This window comes from Haliotis rufescens, unplaced genomic scaffold (genome assembly GCF_023055435.1).
Source record: "Haliotis rufescens isolate VD_foot unplaced genomic scaffold, xgHalRufe1.0.p SCAF_35, whole genome shotgun sequence".
Taxonomy (NCBI): Eukaryota; Metazoa; Mollusca; class Gastropoda; order Lepetellida; family Haliotidae; genus Haliotis; species Haliotis rufescens.
This window is the reverse complement of record NW_025964057.1, coordinates 1,992,826-2,016,488: the sequence shown is the minus strand read 5'-3', so window position 1 is coordinate 2,016,488 and position 23,663 is coordinate 1,992,826. Positions and strand designations below refer to the sequence as shown.

General features: G+C 39.6%; 1 protein-coding gene across 1 annotated transcript in view; it reads right to left on the bottom strand.

The window, feature by feature from the left end:
• Positions 1-5,146: 5,146 nt before the first annotated feature.
• The window catches only part of LOC124134421 (proton-coupled amino acid transporter 4-like), a 47,794-nt gene continuing 29,277 nt past the window's right edge, over positions 5,147-23,663 (bottom strand). The window contains exons 3-10 of the mRNA XM_048381012.1: positions 19,486-19,576; positions 17,555-17,643; positions 16,129-16,221; positions 14,861-14,945; positions 13,641-13,916; positions 11,048-11,226; positions 9,191-9,363; positions 5,147-7,012 (exon numbers count right to left, since the gene is read on the bottom strand). Of these exons, the coding sequence (XP_048236969.1) occupies positions 6,774-7,012; positions 9,191-9,363; positions 11,048-11,226; positions 13,641-13,916; positions 14,861-14,945; positions 16,129-16,221; positions 17,555-17,643; positions 19,486-19,576 (1,225 nt within the window). The 3' untranslated portion in view covers positions 5,147-6,773. The remainder of the gene's footprint in view (positions 7,013-9,190; positions 9,364-11,047; positions 11,227-13,640; positions 13,917-14,860; positions 14,946-16,128; positions 16,222-17,554; positions 17,644-19,485; positions 19,577-23,663) is intronic.

Here is a 23,663-nt window from a genome sequence, read left to right as displayed (position 1 = left end):
CATGCATGCAGTGTGGATTACATACTAACTTAGTCTCACAACTGATTCACTACATCATACCCAGTAGTCAATGTCAGGCTTAAGAAATAAAAGAATTGGTTCTCAGGCAATGGCTTCAGAAAATATAGTGCGGACGGGTGGTGTTTCTTTTTTTATTGCTTGTTCAAACTACATGTGGTATGTAACCAAATAAACAGTTGTGTACCATCAACCTGGGAAAGCGTACAACCCCTATTGCCACAATGACCATAACACGAGATACACAATAAATAAATACACAGTAAAGCAGTGGGCATGTAAAGGGAAGTAACTGTGTATTATATTGGATCGCATTGTTTTTAAGTCTCAGGATAATTTTCTTTTTTTCAAATGTAACAAAAAAGAAACGTGCGCCAGACTTTATGATGATGCGGGCTGTCCCTGAGAACCAAGACTATAATTTCTATAGCTGTAGATATGCTACAATTGGCTGATGATGCGGTGAATGCTGATACTTTCTGTCATGATGCGAGTCGCCATACAAAGCAACCCAAGTTGAAACCCACAAAGCATGCGAAAGGTTATGATAATGAATTCAAACTACTTATCTCCAATATCGTTACAAGAGTTCTCAAACCTCTGTTACCTCAACTGACTCACATGTACATGTCTGATGGAATACTTATCTTGTAGGGCTGGGACGGGGCTGGTGGTTACTGAGTAGGTCCCGGGTACCCACAGGACTACCTGGACCCGTGGTTAGTCGCGTCATATATTGTTGAATGATAACAAAATCACTACTACAACTACAGGGTTACCTACAACTCGTTAATGTTCGGATATCTTCCTGACTTTAAACACATTCCTTCTGACTTTTATACGTTTTGAGCAATGATACAGCTGCAGATGACCAGATCGTTTTATAGGTGTATCTCAATACTTTTTACTAGGGGTACGGCAAAACAATTCCTAATCGGACATTATGTACCCATCTTTGATACCTTCAAAGTATCCGGGTAGGGTCGGGTAATAGGGGGTAGGGTACCCGGGTAGTAACTTTGGACTCGTCCCAGCCAGGTGTCAGGGGATAATATATTAAATCACGTCAAGGGACGCAACATCTTTAATGACCCAATACCATCAGATATGTATCCTATTTTGATAAAATGTATTGCAACAGCTGTTAGTCAATGTGTGGTTATAAAATGCAATTGTTTAATTATTTAAAGACATTTGATTTAATAGTACAGCTAATATGACAAATAATATTCTGAAAATACAATTTTTGCATCTTTTCATATATGACTAGTTTCTTAATTGTCATATTTTAATCTGGAAAGATACATTTGGGGAATATAAAACATTTCATGAACACACAGTGCCATTTAGAAAGTGGTCAAATATAACAAATGTTCTATTTGGGATAACAATTTCTGCAGATTCTCATACTTCTTTGGGTTGAGTCCCATCGGGGATTCGAACCCATACTGCCATACCGCCAGCACACATTTCAGTTCAAAATTACATGTAAATTAATAGTATAAATTCTTATTCAAGATTACACATACATCATAATAAAGACACACTTAGGGACAAACATGTTCAAACCAAACATATGGAAGTCTCTTTATTTACAATACTGTTTCTATGGCTACAAGGCATTGGAAACATGGTGTTTTGGAGTAACTGCCATCATGTATTCCCCATGACAGACATGTCCACCACCTCATACATAAGATCTTAATTCAAGATGGTTCACAATCCAGCCTTGACAACAATATGATGACACAAATTCCTGTGGGATTAAAATTAATATCATTAATCAAGTTGCTACTGGATGTGGAGGAATTTAGTGAGTGAGGCTTTACATGGTTTTAGTGTCATCACATAGGGAGGCAACGATGTGATTCTGTTTAACCCTGAGTGTGTGTGTGTGTGTGTGTGTGTGTGTGTGTGTGTGTGTGTGTGTGTGTGTGTGTGTGTGTGTGTGTGTGTGTGTGTGTGTGTGTGTGTGTGTGTGTGTGTGTGTGCACGAGTGTCAATGTGTGTGTGACTGTGGTGTGTGTATGCCTGCGTGAGTGAGTGAGCGAATGAGTGCAGAGAAGCAGTATTTAGTCATATGAAAAAGGGTCAGTGTCGGTAGTACATGTTCACAACTTTCATGACCCTACATCATACATCTGGTGCTGACAGACCAAGGCCCCTACTCAAGAATCTGGGAGTCAAACCATGACCAATTGATTGTGGCAGCAATACCATGGAAGCATATAAACACGGATTACTTCCAAAAGCTAATCACATCTATATATCAATTACACACAAGTCGGAGGCTCTTTCAAAGGCATATCAATATTTACATATCAGCAGGATCTATGTAGCGGTAATAGAAAGCGAAAGTGATATGCATAGTACATGGGTTTAAAGAATTATCTCCCTTACTAAAAAAACGCTTTGCTGACAATTTGTTGTGATGGAGACACGTCGGAGAAGGGGGGAGAGTTTGATGTTTCGATGCAAATACGAAGGAACAATGGTGTTTACGGAGTCTAGGATGTTTGTGAGTAACTATAGATGTTGTATGACGTGCGATGGCTCCCGTATCTGACATGCATAAGAAAAAAGCCTTAAAATTTGAATCTTGTGTTTACAGTGAGTTGCAAGTGTCAATGGCGAAGTACCACTATCATCAGCCATGGAAGTTTGTCTGTCACAGGACAATGACAACAGCAGGTCAGTACACACAATGGAGGAAACAAACAAGTCTGCAACATTTCATAGCTGCACCATGAAATAAGCAAAGAAGATTCAGTAACACAACATGAAGACATATTGAAAACAACAATGTAGTATACACTACAAGAATTACCTTAGATGCTACGTATACTAAATTTCTAAAACATAAACAACTAATCAAATTAAAAGACATTTTTGAAGCCCTGGTAGCAGAGTAGTAACACTGGTCAAATGAACTCCTTGTTGGTAACATTGCTGCAGTTGTTTAATGTCACCATGGTCAGCAGTAACAAGCACACACCCAGTGAAACATAAGTTGCCAATACTGCTGCTTTGAAAACCAACATGCGGCACTAATACAGAATTCTATGGCAGATTTAAAATTACACATTTCCAGATCAGTTTCATGGTGGAAGGAATCATTTTTGGCACCATATCAGAGTTGGAAGGTTGATTTTTTCAAATATCAAATAAATTTCAAAACAATCATGCCAAGCAACATCTAAACTGAACTTGGAATGGAACAGCGTGGACACTGCAGAGCTTGGATTAATTTCTGCCCAGAAAACACGAGAAGCAGTAAGTGGTGGGCAAACTTCATTAATTAAGGATGGTTTGTGTTGACTGTCAATTGCCACATTCTCTATGGTGTTGAACACCTTTTCGTAAATAAAATCCTTCTTTCTATGGCAAAGAATTATTTAATTTGTTAATTAGTGAGCGAATTGCCACGCCTTAGACCACTGGGCCACCTGTGCCACCTGTGCCCCCTAATTTGTTTATAAACTCAGTGTAATTCGTGCAAAAGCTAAACACTGAAATTTAATCAACTGAAATATCAAGAACAGGAATTAAAACAAGCAGAAAGAACATAAAGGTCGCTTTAGTTAGCCAGACAGTTTTCATTATGCATGGCAGTGAAAGACAAGGGCAATATGTGGACTATACACAAAAATATGTACATCAATGCATGAGGCCAATATGTACATTGGAATTAATATTATGTAAATCACATCCTGAAGACCTTTACCATCAGATATGCACACATTACATATGTAACATAGCCAAAAGAAATATTGTAGAGCTACACCTATTCAACAGGGAGACAACTAACAGGTTTAGTCCACTAGTCCTTAAAATGATAACATATTAAAACCCCTTAAAAATGGCAAATCTCAACCAGTCCTCATACCGAACTATTGGGCAGTTTGGCAAGGACAAAAGGACTAGTGCCCTTTCTAACACTGTATTGTAAATCAGATATTCTAACACAGCTGACTACAGAACATGATGTCTAAATACCTTCAAACTGTGGAGTCTGTGAATTTGATTTTTATGTGCAATAAATATGATCATGAAAATATGCCCGATGAATATAAAGAGAGTATTATACCTGTCTACATAGGCGGGATTTCTCAACATCACAAGAAAATTCAATTACAAACATCTTCAATTAAAATTTGATCTTATTCTTCTGATATGATTTGGATCATAATATGACTGATTTCAGGCAAAAAAATAATAGTTTTATAATTACATGTATATGCTTTTGATCTTTATATCTTTGGCTGTAAATGAATCTCATGACTATTTCATGTATATATACATATATACACATTTGCAATAGTGTTTCAGTTCATTACAATGGGAATATGTCAATCTCAACATTAATCACTTTCATATCAATCTGCGTCCCCTTGCCATACAAACTGTCAATCCCTTCGAGTGATATCAATACACCCAAATGGCACAACACTTGCAATAGTAGCCAGTAGTAGCCAGTAACCATCAAGAGTAGGTTCACCTTTTCTTCAAATTCTTATGACATACGCTGGGACAATGAATGCATCTTTGACAAAAGGACAATGAATGCTCCCTTCATTACACAACAATGAATGCCCCCTCCACTACAGAACAATGAGTGCTACCTTCACTACACAATGAATGCTCTCTTTACCTTTCCATCATGAATGCTCCCTTAACTATGGAACAATGAATTTTCTCTTCACTATAGAACAACAAACTCTCTTTGTAACTGTTGACTTCTACAAATAATGGCAAATATTTTGACATTACTTCTTACATTAAAAACCTGAGAGTAGTTTGATTTCGAAATCACAATTCATTGCATTACCAGTTCTTAATTTGTCCAGTATACATTTTATGAAAAACCTCAAAACCTGTACACTAACAATACTCTAAAATGAACACAAAATTAACAGATTCAGTCAGACAAAACCAGAGGAAATAATGTTTAAAACACACTTTGCAACCTAACTGGAACATATTACAGTTTTAAATATATATTCACAAAAACGTACAAAAAAAGTACATGATTTTTGTATTTTAAAAGACTGCATATTTCAAACAAAATCATGAAACATGAAACTAAATACTTGGTGAATGAGTGAGGGAGTGAGTGAGTATGGTTTTACGCCGCTTTAAGCAATATTCCAGCAATATCACAGCGGGGGTACCCATGTTGGGAATCGAACCCGGGTCTTCGATGTGACTAGCGACCGCTTTAACCACCAGGTTACCCGACCGCCCCCTTGGTGAATGAATGAGTTAAGACAAATGAATGAATACTCAGAGGTACTGAGCTGCAAGGAATGACAAATGATGAGTCCTAAGGTGGTGACTGAATGTCGACATTACACACACAATATCACTGATGTCATCGTATTGTTCCGATGATGTCATGAGTTTCCATGAACAATGATGTCATAACAGATTGTTCCCAACAATACACCTGCATGACATCATATCACTTCAACTTACCATGACTGAGAACTACAAAATACAGTTATAAAAAAGACATGAGGGTGAATGAGTGAATCTGGATGAATGACACTATTGGTAGTTTCAACCTTGACCAAAACCCACACAATAAAGGAGGTAGTGGCAAGTACAGAAATAAATGTTGATACTTCCTGTTTCTTTGGAAGTAACCAACCTGAGGCCGAGACGATGAAGAAGAAAGTTAACTCTCCTAGTCATATGTCTCTACCAACTAGGGTAGGAGTACCTGTAGGGACCGGGTAGCTTGTTCAACTGTTTTACCTCTACCAAAGATTAAAAAATGTCTTGCGAAGTAATCTTACTTGTTTTCATGCAAAAGGTTTTAATCTGACAATGAAAATTGTACAACTAAGAACTAAGAGTGTTGTGTGGGAATTAATGAAGAAATATAAAAAAATTATTTTGGGTAATGTCTTGGATAAATGGCCAGAGATTTACGAACATTCACGGATGACAGTCCTGTAGCAGCAACCCAGTACATTATGCATCATTTTGGCACACTGAAATGTCTTTGTTAGACAACTTATAACCTCCATAATGGTAAATTGAGCAACAACACAAAGCCATGGCACAACAGCTCACCTGGATATGTAGTTTAAAATGTCGGCAAAACAGCCACTCCTCAAAAATTGCTGTCAGCATTGACATTCAAGTAGTATTTACTGCATAAAATTGGGCGAGAAACACTCTAAAACATGATGTGAACAAAATATGATGGCATCATCACATCTCTCATAATAATGCATTTTGAGATCATTTTAAAATGAGTTCAAAAGTTTTCTTTTTGCAACAAACAACACATACATGTAGACCAAATATCCTTTAAAGTTTTGAAACAAAATGACTGAGTAATGACCTTAAGATGACCCAGCTTTCAGCTTTCGTGCAAAGACGAAATACAGGTAAAAATTTAAAATCTCACATAAAACAGAAAAATGGGAAAATATATGTTGAGATGCATTACTAACTGAACATATACCACGATTTGTGAATAAACTCCACACTGTGACGAAGAGCCATTCATTCAACGGACTTGGTTTAACCTTATATCACAAAGTTATTGAGAACATCAATTCATCCAAAAGCATTTCCCACAAGTCATTGTCTCTTAAGACAGGAGGGAGCCATTTATACAAATATTTTGCAAGGAGGCCAGACAGAATATTACATCAGTACAACTATTCACATCATTTGATACAAAACATGGTCCTCTGAGTCACAAACATAAACTAACAATAAGACATACGCAGCCACCAACATCAAAATGTTGCAATGATTTCCTTTAGAGAACTGTACGTTCCTGTAGCGAAACCTATAACACCAAACATCATAATGAGCATGTTCTTGACAAACATCAGCTTGGATATTGATTCATCCTCGCCTGAGTATGTGATGATCTCAATGAATGCTGGGAAAATCAAAGCAAGCGAGCAGCTGGCAAAGGCCCCGATCAGCGAGATGAGGAGGTCAAGATGAGGGATGAGGATGGCAAATCCAACTGTAAGAAACAACAGAGAAGTGAGTGAGTGAGTGAGTATGGTTTTGCGCCGCTTTTAGCAATATTCCAGCAATATCACGGCGGGGGACACCAGAAATGGGCTTCACACATTGTACCCATGTCGGGAATCGAACCCGGGTATTCGGCATGAAGCAAACGCTTTAACCACTTTGCTACCCGACCGCCCCTCAGAGAACATGATACTGGTAAGTCTTTCAATGGCATTTAGAAGTGATACACAGACGGGAGAGAAGGAAGCCTAAACTACCAAACGTTGTGTTCCTCATAATAATGAAGTTGACATCCATAAATTCTCTCCCTTATGATACTGATAATTTATAATATTAACAAATATTTCGAACACTGTTTGGTGTCTGGTGGGGATACGCATAAATGCATTTGATTGGCAATCATTTACCTGTTTTTTCAACTGAAATATATGATGTGAGATAATTGTAGAGCACTTATTCATAATACTATATGTTGCTGTGTGTTTGTTTGTCTATTGTTTAACGCCGCACTCAGCAATATTCCAGCTATATGACGGCTGTCTGTAAATAATCAAGTCTGGACCAGACAATCCAGTGATTGACAACATGAGCATCGATCCATGCAATTTGGATCGATGACATGCATCAACTAAGTCAGCAAGACTGACCACCCATCCTGTTAGTCGCTGTGCTGTGTGCTGACATCATGTGCTGTGTGTTGGATTCATGTGCTGTGTGTTGGATTCATGTGCTGTGTGTTGGATTCATGTGCTGTGTGTTGGATTCATGTGCTGTGTGTTGACATAATGTGCTGTGTGTTGACATTATGTGCTGCGTGTTGGCATAATATGCTGTGTGTTGACATAATGTGCTGTATGTGGACATGTGCTGTGTATTGACATCATGTGCTGCGTGTGGACATGTGCTGTATGTGGACATGTGCTGTGTGTGGACATGTGCTGTGTGTTCACATAATGTGCTGTGTGTGGACATGTGCTGTGTGTTCACATAATGTGCTGTGTGTGGACATGTGCTGTGTGTTGACATCAATGTGCAGTGGACTGACTTAATGTTCTGTTTGTTGACATAATGTGCAGTGGACTGACTTAATGTGCTGTGTGTTGACATAATGTGCAGTGGACTAACTTAATGTGCTGTGTGTTGACATAATGTGCAGTGGACTGACTTAATGTTCTGTTTGTTGACATAATGTGCAGTGGACTAACTTAATGTGCTGTGTGTTGACATAATGTGCAGTGGACTGACTTAATGTGCTGTGTGTTGACATAATGTGCAGTGGACTAACTTAATGTGCTGTGTGTTGACATAATGTGCAGTGGACTAACTTAATGTGCTGTGTGTTGACATAATGTGCAGTGGACTGACTTAATGTGCTGTGTGTTGACATAATGTGCAGTGGACTAACTTAATGTGCTGTGTGTTGACATAATGTGCAGTGGACTGACTTAATGTGCTGTGTGTTGACATAATGTGCAGTGGACTGACTTAATGTGCGATGTGTTGACATAATGTGCAGTGGACTGACTTAATGTGCTGTGTGTTGACATAATGTGCAGTGGACTAACTTAATGTGCTGTGTGTTGACATAATGTGCAGTGGACTGACTTAATGTGCTGTGTGTTGACATAATGTGCGGTGGACTGACTTAATGTGCTGTGTGTTGACATAATGTGCAGTGGACTGACTTAATGTGCTGTGTGTTGACATAATGTGCAGTGGACTGACTTAATGTGCTGTGTGTTGACATAATGTGCAGTGGACTGACTTAATGTGCTGTGTGTTGACATAATGTGCAGTGGACTGACTTAATGCGCTGTGTGTTGACATAATGTGCAGTGGACTGACTTAATGTGCTGTGTGTTGACATAATGTGCAGTGGACTGACTTAATGTGCTGTGTGTTGACATAATGTGCAGTGGACTGACTTAATGTGCTGTGTGTTGACATAATGTGCAGTGGACTGACTTAATGTGCTGTGTGTTGACATAATGTGCAGTGGACTGACTTAATGTGCTGTGTGTTGACATAATGTGCAGTGGACTGACTTAATGTGCGATGTGTTGACATAATGTGCAGTTTACTGACTTAATGTGCTGTGTGTTGACATAATGTGCAGTGGAATGACTTAATGTTCTTGGTCTTATTCTGCACTGAAGAATCTACTCACATGTGATGAGCACAAGAACTATCCTCAGCAGATACTCGCCGTAGACGATGAGTCTCCGCGACACAAGGTGGGACTCAATGACCGGCCAGATGATCTTCATGGGCACATAGAACTGCACACCATACGATATGAAGATGGATATTGCAAACATGAGCTTCACTGACAAGTACAGCCTGAAAGTGAAACAGAACAGAATCAGCGTCACATACTCCATGGAGTGTTAGAAAGGGTTCTTTCTCAGAAGTGTAATATACTCACCACCAAAAGAAACATGAACCATAGAAACATATGGAGAAATATGTACGTTGATATATGTTATCAATGTGTACCAACTAAAGACAATCAGTCAAGTGTTACCACAGTGTCTTTATTCTCATCACGATATGCTGCATGTGATTTCCAAACTTTACTCAATAATCCTGCACAAAACAAATGGTGCATCTAGAGTCATGGATCTATGACGTCATACGTGATTCGTTCTTGAGCATCAGCTTACACATCACACCAGTATGTCCGTTTGTGCATCAAACCAATCTAATATCTCTTGAATACGAGTCTCCATATCTTAACCAACATGTATGGTAGTTGTGTTTCTTTTGGCAGTGAGTATACTACAAGTTTAATTTTAGCATGTTTAGTGGCCTTTAGGTCCAATCCTATGGTCAAGATCCTTCAGGATGCTGAACCCTGTTGCTTTCTAACACTGAGATGCTGCTACGTCATGTACATATTCGTCACAAACAGTGGGAATAGGCATCCCGAGGTCAAGGCCACCTGTCGTGGCTCAAGGTCAGGGTTGCCGAAGTGGTACTGCCCAACATAGCCCGAGCAGACCCCTTGACGCTGGTCAGGAAACATGGCACTCGGTCATCACCAGTGTTCTGGTCTGGTGTTCCTGATGTGTGCTTTGTTCCTTCTCTACTGACACATACCAAGGGTCTGCTGGTTGCTCCAACGTGGGCGAGGACACGGGAGCACTGGGGACAGAGGGCTGGTTCGATTTGGCAACTGAAACGACGGATGGGACAGCCGGCTTGGTGACACTTTGGGCTTCTTGGCAGAGGAAGGCCTGTGTTCCACATCTGTAGACTTAGAAACTGAATGGTTCCTCCGATAGTGAGAACACTGGTAACATCTGTGTTACCAACAGCCACGACAATCCCAACAATGACCATGAGGTTCAGCAGTTGAGTAAGTATGTCTGTACTTTAGACAGGCCAGCATTTTTCATGTTTCATACACATCCTCTTCTTGTAGTAGTATTGTAAAAGTTGATACAAATGATGAGGTAGCACACGCAAAATACAAAAAAATGTTTTCTCTAAAACTCAAAACATCTCCACAGGGTGGCGATGAAAAAGAGAATGATGTGGAAGGGTCGTCAGGTGATCAAGCCGTGCAAGGTCACACACAAGGGATTACAGTCCAGTTTGTTTTCATTCGTGACCATTGTGATGATGGGGATGTTCAGGTGAAATGTTTTTAGAAGCTGGAAACTTTGTTAAAGCACATTTCCACAGAAGGATCAAAAGAAGAAGTGAGAAATACATAGAGTGAGATAGAAGTCTCGAAATGCAGCTTTTCAATATGGACGCCATGGTGGCCATATTAAAAACCAGATTCAAATCTTTTGAACACAATCAGCATCCACCAGTCGTGGGAACAGTTGTGTGGAAAGTTGAATTATCAAATAAACATATTGTGTTAAGCCCAACTACCAAATGCACATATACCAAATCTCGTTACATTCTGAAAGAAAAGAAATAAAACATAATCGTATTGTCAAAATTTGTTTCAAAATATCGAACTGAATTTCCAAAATGGTAAAGATCGGAATGAGTGTAAAACTCGACCTACCAGTCATCGGTTGGCAGGTTCAGTGTTATGCTGCCCTTAGCTTCGTCTCCGTATTTGAGGTAGCCATAGAAGCCGACGGCTGTGTAGAGACTTGTAACGATCACCATGCCCAGGTTCAATACGCCCGTCCACCCGGCGAAGTCCTGAGGGTTCCGCATCTTGTTCTCTAGAGGAAGCACCTGCCGAGGAGTGAGTGAGTGAGTGAGTGAATATGGTTTTACGCCGCTTTTAGCAATATTCCAGCAATATCACGGCGGGGGACATCAGAAATGGGCTTCACACATTGTACCCATGTCGGGAATCGAACCCGGGTCTTCGGCGTGACGAGCGAACGCTTTAACCACTAGGCTACCCGACCGCCCTCCTGCAGAGGAGAAAGAGTGAGTGAGTGAATAGGTGATATTTCAGAGCGTGCCACTAGGGGTCACAGGTTGTGAAAGATGTAAAAAATATTTGGTAGATAATTAATTCAGATAGAATCAAAACAATTACATGCAAGTAAAAAATGATATTGATCTTCGATACCTCGATCAGATAAAGGACAGTTTCTCCTGCATATATTGATTTTCTTTTTGCCAACTACCTTCATTATTTCTCAACAACAATAGTCCGCCTTGAACTGTTATTCATAGCAGATATCCAATTTTGTCGAGACACTAACAGCACAAACCTTCAACATGTTTATTAAACATTTTTTTCCTCCAACTGTTCGTGACAGCCAAACAAAACAAAAGTCATGAGAAAACAAGAAAACTGTTATCACTATTCCCCGCCATGGGGCACATTAGAATTTTGTTTGTTCGTATAGTAGTGAATATAAGCTATGAAAAAAAGAGTCCTATAAAGCCTTGAGAAGAAATAGGCGCTTGGGCCACTTTGTGTCATCAGAAAATAATGATTAAATACAAAACTTATACACACAAAAGGACCCTTCTCTGGAAAAAAGATAAGTATCTCTTAGATATGCTCACTTCAGTAGTTTCTGTGTAAACTTGTCCCCATTGCACATGTTGCAGACACTATGCACCAAGTAAAATAACATGGATCAAGGGTCATATTCCGTAAACAAAGAATTTACCGGACCAATTTTCGAACTCAGGTTTGACAAGTTTCAAGGAAAGTTGACCCCATTACCCCATTATTAGCCTCAAAGTGAGATTGACCAATCAGAGAGCAGAACTACTGACCCCACATGAGCCCATATACCGTCAGAAAAAAATCCAAGACGGTTGATACTGACCTGATATGAGACCATATTCCGTCAGTAACAGCCATTTTGGATTTTCCAACCCCCACCTCACATATTTCACATGAAAATTCTGGTACAGAAATTCATTATTCGACACTGTTTTGTGTTTGATATCATCATTTGGATGTGCAAAGACATTGATATATTTTTAGACCCCATTTGTGAGTTAAATTGATAAAGATTTAGATTCTAGTTAAAATTATCAACAAGGTTTAGTATCTTAGGTTTGAAGAGTAGTCTCCCTTTGACCTCTAAAGTCAACGGTTGTAAGTGTCAAGTTTTTATTTTGACATGACATGTGGCAAATGGATACCAGATAGTGTAAACTTTTCGGCATAAACATTTTTTTATGTTGTCTAGTTGCCGTATAAGGTGTCATATTAGGTTAACACAAAAATATTTTCCTGCTAACCTAACATTGCTCCGTATATGGCAACTAAAGACACCATAACCAATAGATTTCACTAAGTTGAAAAGCTTGGAGCAAGGGCCATAACTCTCTAAAGATTTTCAACTCATGCGATCTGACTAATGGTTGCGGGAAAAATTCCAAACACACAGAAATATCAAGTGCTCAATCGCCTTGAAACTTGAATCATTAATAAAATGTCCTTGCTGATAGAGAAAATATTGGCTTTGATGCATTGTGACCCAAATACAAACAAATTTTAAGGCCACATAGCTGTCAGCAAAACTCAAGATGAGACAATATTCATACATTCAAAATTTGAAAAATGTTCATTCTAAGGTAAAATGTTTAAATAACAAATATGTTATTTCTCTTGTCGATTCAAATGGCACAAAACATTTCCAAAAACTGGATTTGTTTGTTTGTTAGTTTAACTCTGCACTCAGCCAGATACATATCATCCAAAGGATGACAGTCAGTCAATAAACCAGTGATCGATATAATGAGCAACTTCCAATGTAATTGGGTGAGTAGGTGAGTGAGTTGGGTTTAACACTGCTTTCAATATTATTCCAGTTATATCATGGCGTATCAGCTCAATGTGGGAGGAGAGGCCAACTTGATGCAGGTCTCAGACGTTTACCACTTCGGGATTCGAACGCACAATCATAGGTTTCTGGCGTGCCGAGTGAGTGAGTGAGTGAATATTGCTTAACGCCGCATCAGCAATTTGCAGCTATTCGCGGCGATCTGGCGTGCCGAAAGGACGCAACTCTGCACAGCGAATCACGGCGCCTTAGACAACTGGGCCACCCGTGCCCCCACCCATGTAATTGGGATACAATGACATGCAATTCACCAAGCCTGACCGTCTGATCCACAGTATCGCCTCTGCAATGGTTGGAGGAACCCAACAGGATTGTTATTTTACCTACCAAACTAATGCCCTCGTAGGCAAATATTGCTGTGCCAAAGTAGAGTGGGAGCTGCTCAAAGGAAGAGAAGGCTGGCCTGGACTCCACACTAGGCAGACCCTGAACAATGTAGACGAAGATGATGGTGAGGCCGGTGATGGTGAGGAGGTTGGCGAAGGCGGAGAAGGGAGCGAGGGCTCGGAGATTCTTCACGAATGTGTACGGCACGAGTAGCACCATGACGATCACCTCGTACACTCGAATGTTGGGGTCCTCCGGGTGGAAGTGGTGAATTACCTGTACAACACACACAATAGTTATAACCAGGTGTCGCATCATTCGTGTCTTAACACAGAAACTTAACATTACTACCTTTGACTTTCATTCTTATTTTCAAGACTGGGATACGATGACATGCATCAACCAAGTCAACGAGTCTGACCACCCGATCCCATTAGTCGCCTCTTACGACAAGCATATTCACCTTTTATGGTAAGCATGGGTTGCTGAAGACCTATTTGACCCCGGATCTTAAAACTGTCCTGCATCACCTTGTCTGGATGCATTGTTCACATACGACTTTCATTCTTATTTTTCAACACTGCCCTTGAAATAAACATTTTTCGGCCATTACAATATACTGCATAAACGTATATCCCCGGGCTATAAAAGAAATATATCCCGAGATGCCGAAGCACCAACAATTCTGAAACTAAAAGCGTGGAGTTATCAGCTGAACATTCTCTTGTGACATTATGTCATTCTGAATCATGTATGGAATATGAGAGTTCAGTTTAATGCCACTTTGAACAATATCTGTGACCCACCAGGACAAAAGGGACCTGATGGCTGCTAGGACACAATTGTGCTGTGACGTCAAAGAAAAACGTTTGACGTCAACTTACTTCAATAGAAATCGCCATTTGTTCTGACTGCACAAAAATATAGTATTTTCTCTATTTAGTTTGTAATGTAATAAAAACATTACTTCAAAACATTTCAGCATACATGTCTAGTTTCAATTAATCAGACATTATAAATTATAGGTGCATTCATTACATAAACAGTTATTATTCTGAAAACAAGTCTTTGCGGGAAATGAGTCCCAATGTTTGATGCCATGCATCATTGTAATAAATAGGAATTAGCTCCAATATACAATACGAAGACGGACTCTCCCTTTTTCAACCTGATGCTGTACATTTATCTGTTTCAGCGGGCGATGTAACATGTTACACTACCTGTTGTATTGTGGTGGCGACGAAGACAATATAGACGGAACAGAAGCCAAACTGGGTCAGCATGAGCATGGTGTTGACAAGGTATCTGAAACACAACACTGTCCTGTTTGTTTGTTTGCTTGTTTGTTGTTTAACACCGCACCCATCAATATTCCAGCTATATCATGGCGGTCTGTAAATAATCGAGTCTGGACTAGGCAATCCTGTGACTGACAGCATGAGCATCGATGCATTCAATTTGGATAATATGACATGCATGAACCAAGTCAGCAAGCCTGACCACCCAATCCCATTACTCGCTTTTTACGGCAAGCATAAAAGGCTTGAATACATAGAGATTCTCACCATTGTGTCTTTTCATATCCAATATATCAACACAAAAGTTGAAATAATCTCTGAGGCTTGCTGAGGAGTTTCAGACTTTTATCAGCTTGTGTTGATATTTTTGACATGAAAAGACAATGAAGAGATTCTATTTATCATTCAACATCATCCTTCAAACTTTCTCAGTTTGTAAACAGTGATACCCAGTGTCCTCAGTGTAAGCAGTAAAGGTGACCAGCTTCAGGGGCACAGAGATTACTGATGTCATTTCAGTGTGATCTCAAAGCAACCAATGATGTCACAATCGTCTGCAAAGCAATGTGGTGCAAATTCATTGCTAGGAGACATCACTGTATCTCTCACCCCTGGGGAAGTCCATTTGGGATGGTAACGAGCTTCACATTACATTATATAGAGGATATTCCATGTCTCCTGTGAAATATCTCCTTTCCCCCATCAACAGAGGAGAGAAACAGGATATTTCACAAGACACATGGAATATCCTATTTATCATATGGTACCGTAGTCCCAAGTTTGCAAAATCTTAAAAAAAATAAATTTAAGTAATAAAAAATGCTGATCAAGTAACAAAAATGGCGCTTTGCAACACAAACAGTCTCAATTGATGAGATAAATAAGAAAATTACAGTTAATAACGAAACATTTTCAAGAGAATAGAAATAAGCCAGAAGCAATATCAATTATTTTTCCTTGTCAGTGTGGAACTAACGTAAAACAGAAGTCAACAGTTTGTGTACCGGAGAGACATTTATGATAAAGGGAGACAATTTGCGGGGAGCTAGCTCTTGAATGACAATAGTTCCAGCAAAGTGTGATGTTCACTGCAGTGAAAGTATCACTTTTCTAAACTCTGTCTTCCACACTGAGGTATATAATAAAAGCTGTGTAAGCTCAGTCACCTTTCTTCCACTGGACTCACTCACCTGGAGGCTGTGGAAAACCTACGAAGTCGTTGTGGTCCAGTTTTAAGGCAAATCTCGGCGACATCTGCATAATCTAATGCTATACTTGATGTTCTGAAAAGTAACAAAAACTGTCAACTCTGAATAAACTTGAGTGTGTGAGTGAGTTGGGTTTAATGCCACTTTGAACTTTATTTCAGTTAAATCATGACATGTGAATTGGGTTTTAACGCTGCTTTTAACAGTATTCCAGTTGTATCGCGGCGTGTCAGCTTAATGTGGGAGGAAAGCCCAAAGTGATGCAGGTCTCAGACGTTTACCACTTTGGTGAAACCCACGAGCACGGGTACGGTGCTGACAAATCTACCAACATAATCGGGGTGAACAGGGATTCGAACCCACAATCATAGGTTTGTGGCGAGCCCAAGGGATGCAACTCTGTACAGCAAATTGCGGCGCCTCAGACGACTGGGCCACCCGTGCCCCCTCATGACATGTGAGCTCAATCTGGGAGGAAAGCCTGAAGTGATACAGGTCTCATGTGTTGTCACTTTGATGAAACTGAAAAGCATGGGTGTGGTGCTGACAAACCTAGAAACATGACCAGGGCGAACCCATGATCACAGGTTTCTGTCACACTTAAGCAACACAACGTTTCACAGCTAACTAAGGCCCCTTAGATCATGTAGATGACTAGGCTACTCATAGTGTGTGGTACATAGCAACATAACACAACAGATATTTTTGTATATGGCAACGTAAATAAAAATGCTTTTTGAATAAGGCAACTTATGCAATAGATTTTTGTATACAGCAACAAAACGCAATAGTTTGTTGAACATATCAATAATGTATAACAATAGAGGGTGATATATATCAATATTACATTATATACACTGGTATATACAGACATAACTATTGTGGTATACCGACATGACACAATATACTGTGGTATATACCAACACATCACAATATACTGTGGTATATATACCAACACAACACAATATACTGTGGTATATACCAACACAACACAATATACTGTGGTATATACCAACACAACACAATATACTGTGGTATATATCAACACAACACAATATACTGTGGTATATACCAACACAACACAATATACTGTGGTTTATACCAACACAACACAATATACTGTGGTATATACCAACACAACACAATATACTGTGGTATATACCAATACAACACAATATACTGTGGTATATACCAACACAACACAATATACTGTGGTATATATCAACACCACAACACAGTGGTATATACCAACACAACACAATATACTGTGATATATATCAACACCACAACACAGTGGTATATACCAACACAACACAATACACTGTTGTACACATCACACAACATGATGCAGTATACACCTGTTTATACAACAAGCCAGCATCTCTAAACACTTGTGTTGGCTCCTCACCTGCGACAGAGGAGATGGCTGCACTTGACCAGCAGATGCATACAGTGGATGGCCACCACCCCAATCAGCAGGAGGCCAATTGTCCCCGTCTACAACACAATCAAGAGATGCCATTCAAATTACAGGAGGAATATCATATTTATCAAAATGTCAAGAGAACTTGTGGATGTCAGCTTCTTTATTATGAGGAACACAACATTTCGGAGTAGGAGTAACTACAGTGATCGCTCGCTATTGCGCTCTTCGATAAAGCGCTACTTCGGTTATTACGCGCGGTAACGCATGGCTCCCAAAATTTATGTACACTTTTAATACTGAGAGTTTTACACAGACATGATTGTATTGTTGTTCGTTGTTTATTTGCACATAACGCTTCTCATTGCATAATCAACGGTTTATCGCTGAATGGAGTTCTAATAATCTGTTTGAAAATATCCGCGGCAAGTCCCGGAAATACGATTGTTCAACTAGTTAACTTTTCACACTATACATCCTTTGATCTTAGAAGCGCATGCATGCAATAAAAGAGAACCACAAGTGAAGTTTATATTCTTAATTAGTGGGCAATCCAATTTAAGGCTAAACTGTCACACAAATGTAGTTGCTGTCACAACACGGCGGTCATTCATTTCGTAATCGCGCTTTCGTAACATCGCCTGTTTTTTCCCCGTAGTTATAACAAGCGATTTCATTGGATTAAAATTTGTTTCTAATGACGCTTTCTTGCCGAAATCTGCTACAAGTTTCGTGATTGGTCAATTTTGAGCACGTGACCTCAGGCAGCCAATCAAGCTTTGATACAAAGCTCGTGTTTGATAAATTTCAGAAGTTAGCGAAAGATTTTTTGTTAAATCGTGTTATTCTGAACGTTTTAAGCAGGAAATCACGATATATATTAAAAATATGGAACTTCGCGAATGTATCGTGCTAGGTTACGAGCTGTGACAAAGATTTTTCATGCATATATTTTTGCATTAAACGTTGTGTCCGAGCCGGGAATTCAAGGCGACGAAAGCCGAGATGTCATTTGACTTACATTACACGCGATCGCACAAAACGATGGAAATAATAACTTAGATGTAAGTTTGATTACTTTTAGATATATTTTTGTTGATTTTATTTATCACTTTGTATAATATATTTAAAGATTTGCTTAAAATAGTCTATATTTTGCTCTTTGACATGTTCGATGCGGACCCGTTGTCGAAATGTGTGTCCGAGAATTTTATTTTCAATAACATCGCGGGAAATAGTGAATAATTTTTTAATTTATTGATAAAAAATGATAAATTAGAATGGAATACGTATTTCAGACATTGTGAAATATGACAGATTTAATAAATGAATGATATTACAGGTAGATCTAGGTCCATAAAAATATATACTATTTTGACGTGACGTGAGATAAACACATAGGCCTATTGATGATTTGAGATTTGCCGAGCGCGCTCCCCCGCCTCGGCTTCGGTTAAACGGCTCATCGTCTATAACGCCCACCAATTATTTGGACCCCATTGGTAGCGCAATAGCGAGCGATCACTGTATATACATGATATACTCAGAAACATTGTGTTCCTCATAATAAAGAAGTTGACATCCATAAATTCTGTTCCATAGGCAAAAAAAATACTGTGTCCAGAGGGACACACAATGATATTCATTGTACTGACATCAGGAGCATTTCACCCATCAATTACAACCACTATCCACATGATCATTGATTCATTCCAGGTTCTGAAGTAATTATCAAAGGTACAGTACACTACACCATTTCATTACTTTACAGGACCCTCATATTGCTTGTAAGAACCCTTGAAATTATATAGGGTCCCATCGATCCCACCTTCTGTAAGTAAAAAAAAACCTGAAAGTGTAAACTATATAAACCTGATTGCATCTCATCCTATTCATCAATGTGTGTGACAACCTACCCACAATCCTGCATTCTTCACAGCGATCGGCATGGCCAGGATTCCTGTCCCGATGTTTCCCTTGAGGAGATGCATGAGGCTCTGCAAGTTGCTGGAGAGAGAGAAACACATTCATCACACACACAACACTGAATGTCCGACTGGAGTGAAACAGGGATGTGTCATCAGTCCTATACTGTTTCCATATTTATTAAGGAACTAGCTGCTGATCAAATGTTGTCCAGTCTTACATTAATTTGATCAAATGGGTACTTTGGGATGACGTTTTCTGTCAAAGCTAAAAGTTCAGCATCAAGAACTATATTATATGTGTCATTATCACAACAGTTAGTTGGTACCATTTGTCAAAGCATCCAGTCCTCTCATTAACAATCCATTCAGACCCTGCTTGACTTGTGTATTGGAAACATGTGACTCAAGTTGACACTAGTTACACTAACACTCAGACATATCTGTTCTTTTGTGATTTATTATTCAGATTTAGGACACGACGATTTGAACTCGAAGGTGCAGCCACTTTTTCAACATGTGCTTCTCTTAACAGGAAGTCATGTGACTAGACTAGACCTCCTTACCATTTCATTAGCAGTCATGATGTAGGGCCACTGCCCAAACTGCCAGTAGGGGTGTCACGATAAATCGAAATATCGATATATTGCTATTGGTAAGCACTTAAAGACAATAAATCGATTGTTAAATCAGTTTTTGATCAATAGTTTTGATTGTATTTACCATATCAATAAAATACAAGCGATGCTGTTCACATTTGTTTTTCTACTGATCATGAGTGGTAGTAATTGACACATGGTAATGTGGAAGTTTCTTTTTCTTAAATTATTAGGTTAAAGAAAAAACAAATCAGTCATATCTCAAACTTTACTTTTTATTTGTTGTTATGGTTATCACATTCAAAAGAAACTTCAGTTCCAAGGTTTAATTCAACTCTAAAATCCATCTAAAATGATAAACTGAAAACTATCGATATTTATCGCAATAGTTGCTTAAAATATCAATAGTTATCGCAATAGTTTCTTTCAATATCAATAGTTATAGCAATAGTGATTTCCAGACCAATAGTCACCCCTAACTGTCAGTAATATTTATAACTCAATATACACCTTTGTACATGAGCCACTATTAAACAGAAACGTTTATTTCATAGCTTGGAATGCTTACTAAATATACAGTATTGACAGCTACAGTTATCTGCATTATCTGAAATACATAACTGTCTGCATTTAATCCTAGGTATGTTATAAATATATCAGCACCAGCTGAGCCAATAAAAGCTTTAGTTGTAGTTTAGACAGACAGGTTTTACTACACAAGTGAGAATGGTGAGTGAGGGATTGCTGATTAGAACCAAGTCTGGACCATGCACTCCAGGAATTGCATGAGCAACATTCCACACTGTCAGCCGGCCACACATTTGTAAACACCCAATCATTCTTCAGCTTTTACGTTTGTTCGTTTGTTTGTTTGTTGTCTAAAGCCGCTATATGAAGATGGTCTGTAAATAATAGTCTGGACCAGACAATCCAGTGATTGACATCATGAGCATTGATCAACGCAATTGGGATACAATAACATGCATCAACCAAGTCAGCGAGCCTGACCACCCGATCCAGTTAGTCGCCTCTTACGACAAGCATAGTTGCCTTTTATGACAGGCATGGGTTGCTGAAGACCTATTCTACCCCGGAACTTCACGGGTTCAGCTTTAATGACAAGCATGTAGGCTAACGGTGAGGTGAGGTGAGGTGAGGTGAAATGTGGTTTAACGTCGCGTCCAAGATTATTGCACTTATATAGTGACGTGCATGTACGTGTGTGTGTTTGTGTGGCTGCTTGTACTAGTCCGGACTGATGCCGATTTATAGTGCTAGCTCACTGAGATACCATGCCGCAGTTTAACATGAATACCCCACTCAGACACAGTATACTGACTCCGAGCCGACCAGTCCTTGTTTTAGCCCCTTAATGCCGAGCGGTAGACAGGGTAACAACAAGTACCATCTTTTAACGTCTTTTGGTATGACACGGCCGGGGATCGAACCCCGGACATTCCGCTCTCCCGGCGGACGCTCTCCCACTAGACCATGGAGGCGGTCATGTAGGCTAACGAAGCACTGGGGACCTTTCCTGCACAGAATGCAGGGCATGTGGTGGCACAAGGTCCTGTGTACAGCGCACAGGTCACAAATCAACATTGGTTGTGGAGAGTCCTTGGATGGGTCCCTGTGTGTGGCAACGGCTCCTGAGAGTTTCCATGGCTTCAGTCCTGCCCACACTGAACATGTGGTGTCTCCATGGGCAAATGACTCGGTTAGAAAATGCCTCTGTTCACCCAGCAATGAATGGGTACCCGGTAGGATGAGATGGTAATGTGAATGTTAACTTTCTAGCTCCTCAGAGGCAACTTGTGTTGTATACTCCCCAGGGAGCTAAGATTATCATTATTAAATAAGACGTGGTTACCACCGTGATATGAACTGCACCCACAGGATGCCATCAACCACAAATTTCAGTATCACATTCAACACGTAGTCATCCCACAGTTAGCAATTGTCAGCACTGTAATGTTTCCTCTTGACAAAACCACATTAGTAGAGCAGTTGAACGCAATAGCTGAATTATTTGTTTGATGTTTTATAAAACACATATTTCCACTTCCTCTTCAACAGTTTCACATGTTATGACTTTCCCCAACTCTTCTAACAATAATTCACTTATATTATGTCATGTCTGCTCCATGTGAAGGGAAAGTCATTTACCACCCTGGTGAAACCAAACAGAACAGTATCGGTGCTGACACAAAAACAGAATAATAATCAGGGGAATTCTGGAATTTTAACCCATGATCATAGCATTCTGGCACAGTTAAGGGATGCAACTCTGCACAGCAAATTACAGTCAGAAAACTAGGCGTTCTGGGTAAAGCTGGGATGGGTAAGTCGGGTACTCGGGTCGGGTGGGTCCTGAGTAGGACCCGGGTACCCACAGGACTACCCAGACCCGTGGTTAGTCACGTGATATATTGTTTAATGACAAAAACTCACAATAGCTCAGTGGTTACACTACAAGCCGCTAATGTTCGCATTTCTTTCTGACGAGGCACACATTCCTTTTGACTTGTATATGTTTGAGTAAAGATAAATCTTTAGTCAACTTCATTGAACGCATTATCTAATTAGTTTTAGCCAAGGCTGCAGTAAAACAATTACCAATCTGACATTTTGTTCCCTACTCTTGAGACTTGCAGTGGGTATCCGGGTAGGGTCGGGTAATAGAGGGTGGGGTACCCGGGTAGTAAATTTGGACTCGTCCCAGCCCTAGTTCTGGGCCACTCCTAGCATCTGCTGTACTGAACAAGAAGTGGACCTAATGCTTCAGTATGGTACAGCATACTGGTCACTGATCCTGAGATCATGGAGATTGAAACAATGAATATTGTGAAACATCATTTTTCATCCGATTTTGTTTTTTGTTTATTGTTTTGTCTTTCATACTGTAAGTAGTCATTCACATTTCACATCTGTTGCAAGATTACTGTCAACCACTGCTTTGTATCACAATAAATTTAATCCCCGAATAATCACGTGAATAATTTCCTTAAGATTTATTCTATATCTCATGGAGACATTGTATCTCTTCAAAAAACACTCTCAGATTCACTCTCAATGTATTGTGTGGTTTTGTGCCAAATATCTTTGTATATTACCCAGTAGTGAGTGAGTAAGGTTTAACGCAGCTTTGAACATTATTCCAGTTATATCACGGCATTTATATACCCAGTAGGGAATGGATATGGGAACTAATCTACTTACAGTAGACCTGGGTACAGTGATCAACTTACAGTAGACCTGGGTACAGTGATCAACTTACAGTAGACCTGGGTACAGTGATCAACTTACAGTAGACCTGGGTACAGTGATCAACTTACAGTAGACCTGGGTACAGTGATCAACTTACAGTAGACCCTGGTACAGTGATCAACTTACAGTAGACCTGGGTACGGTGATCAACTTACAGTAGATCTGGGTTCAGTGATCAACTTACAGTAGACCTGGGTACAGTGATCAACTTACAGTAGACCTGGGTACAGTGATCAACTTACAGTAGACCCTGGTACAGTGATCAACTTACAGTAGACCTGGGTACAGTGATCAACTTACAGT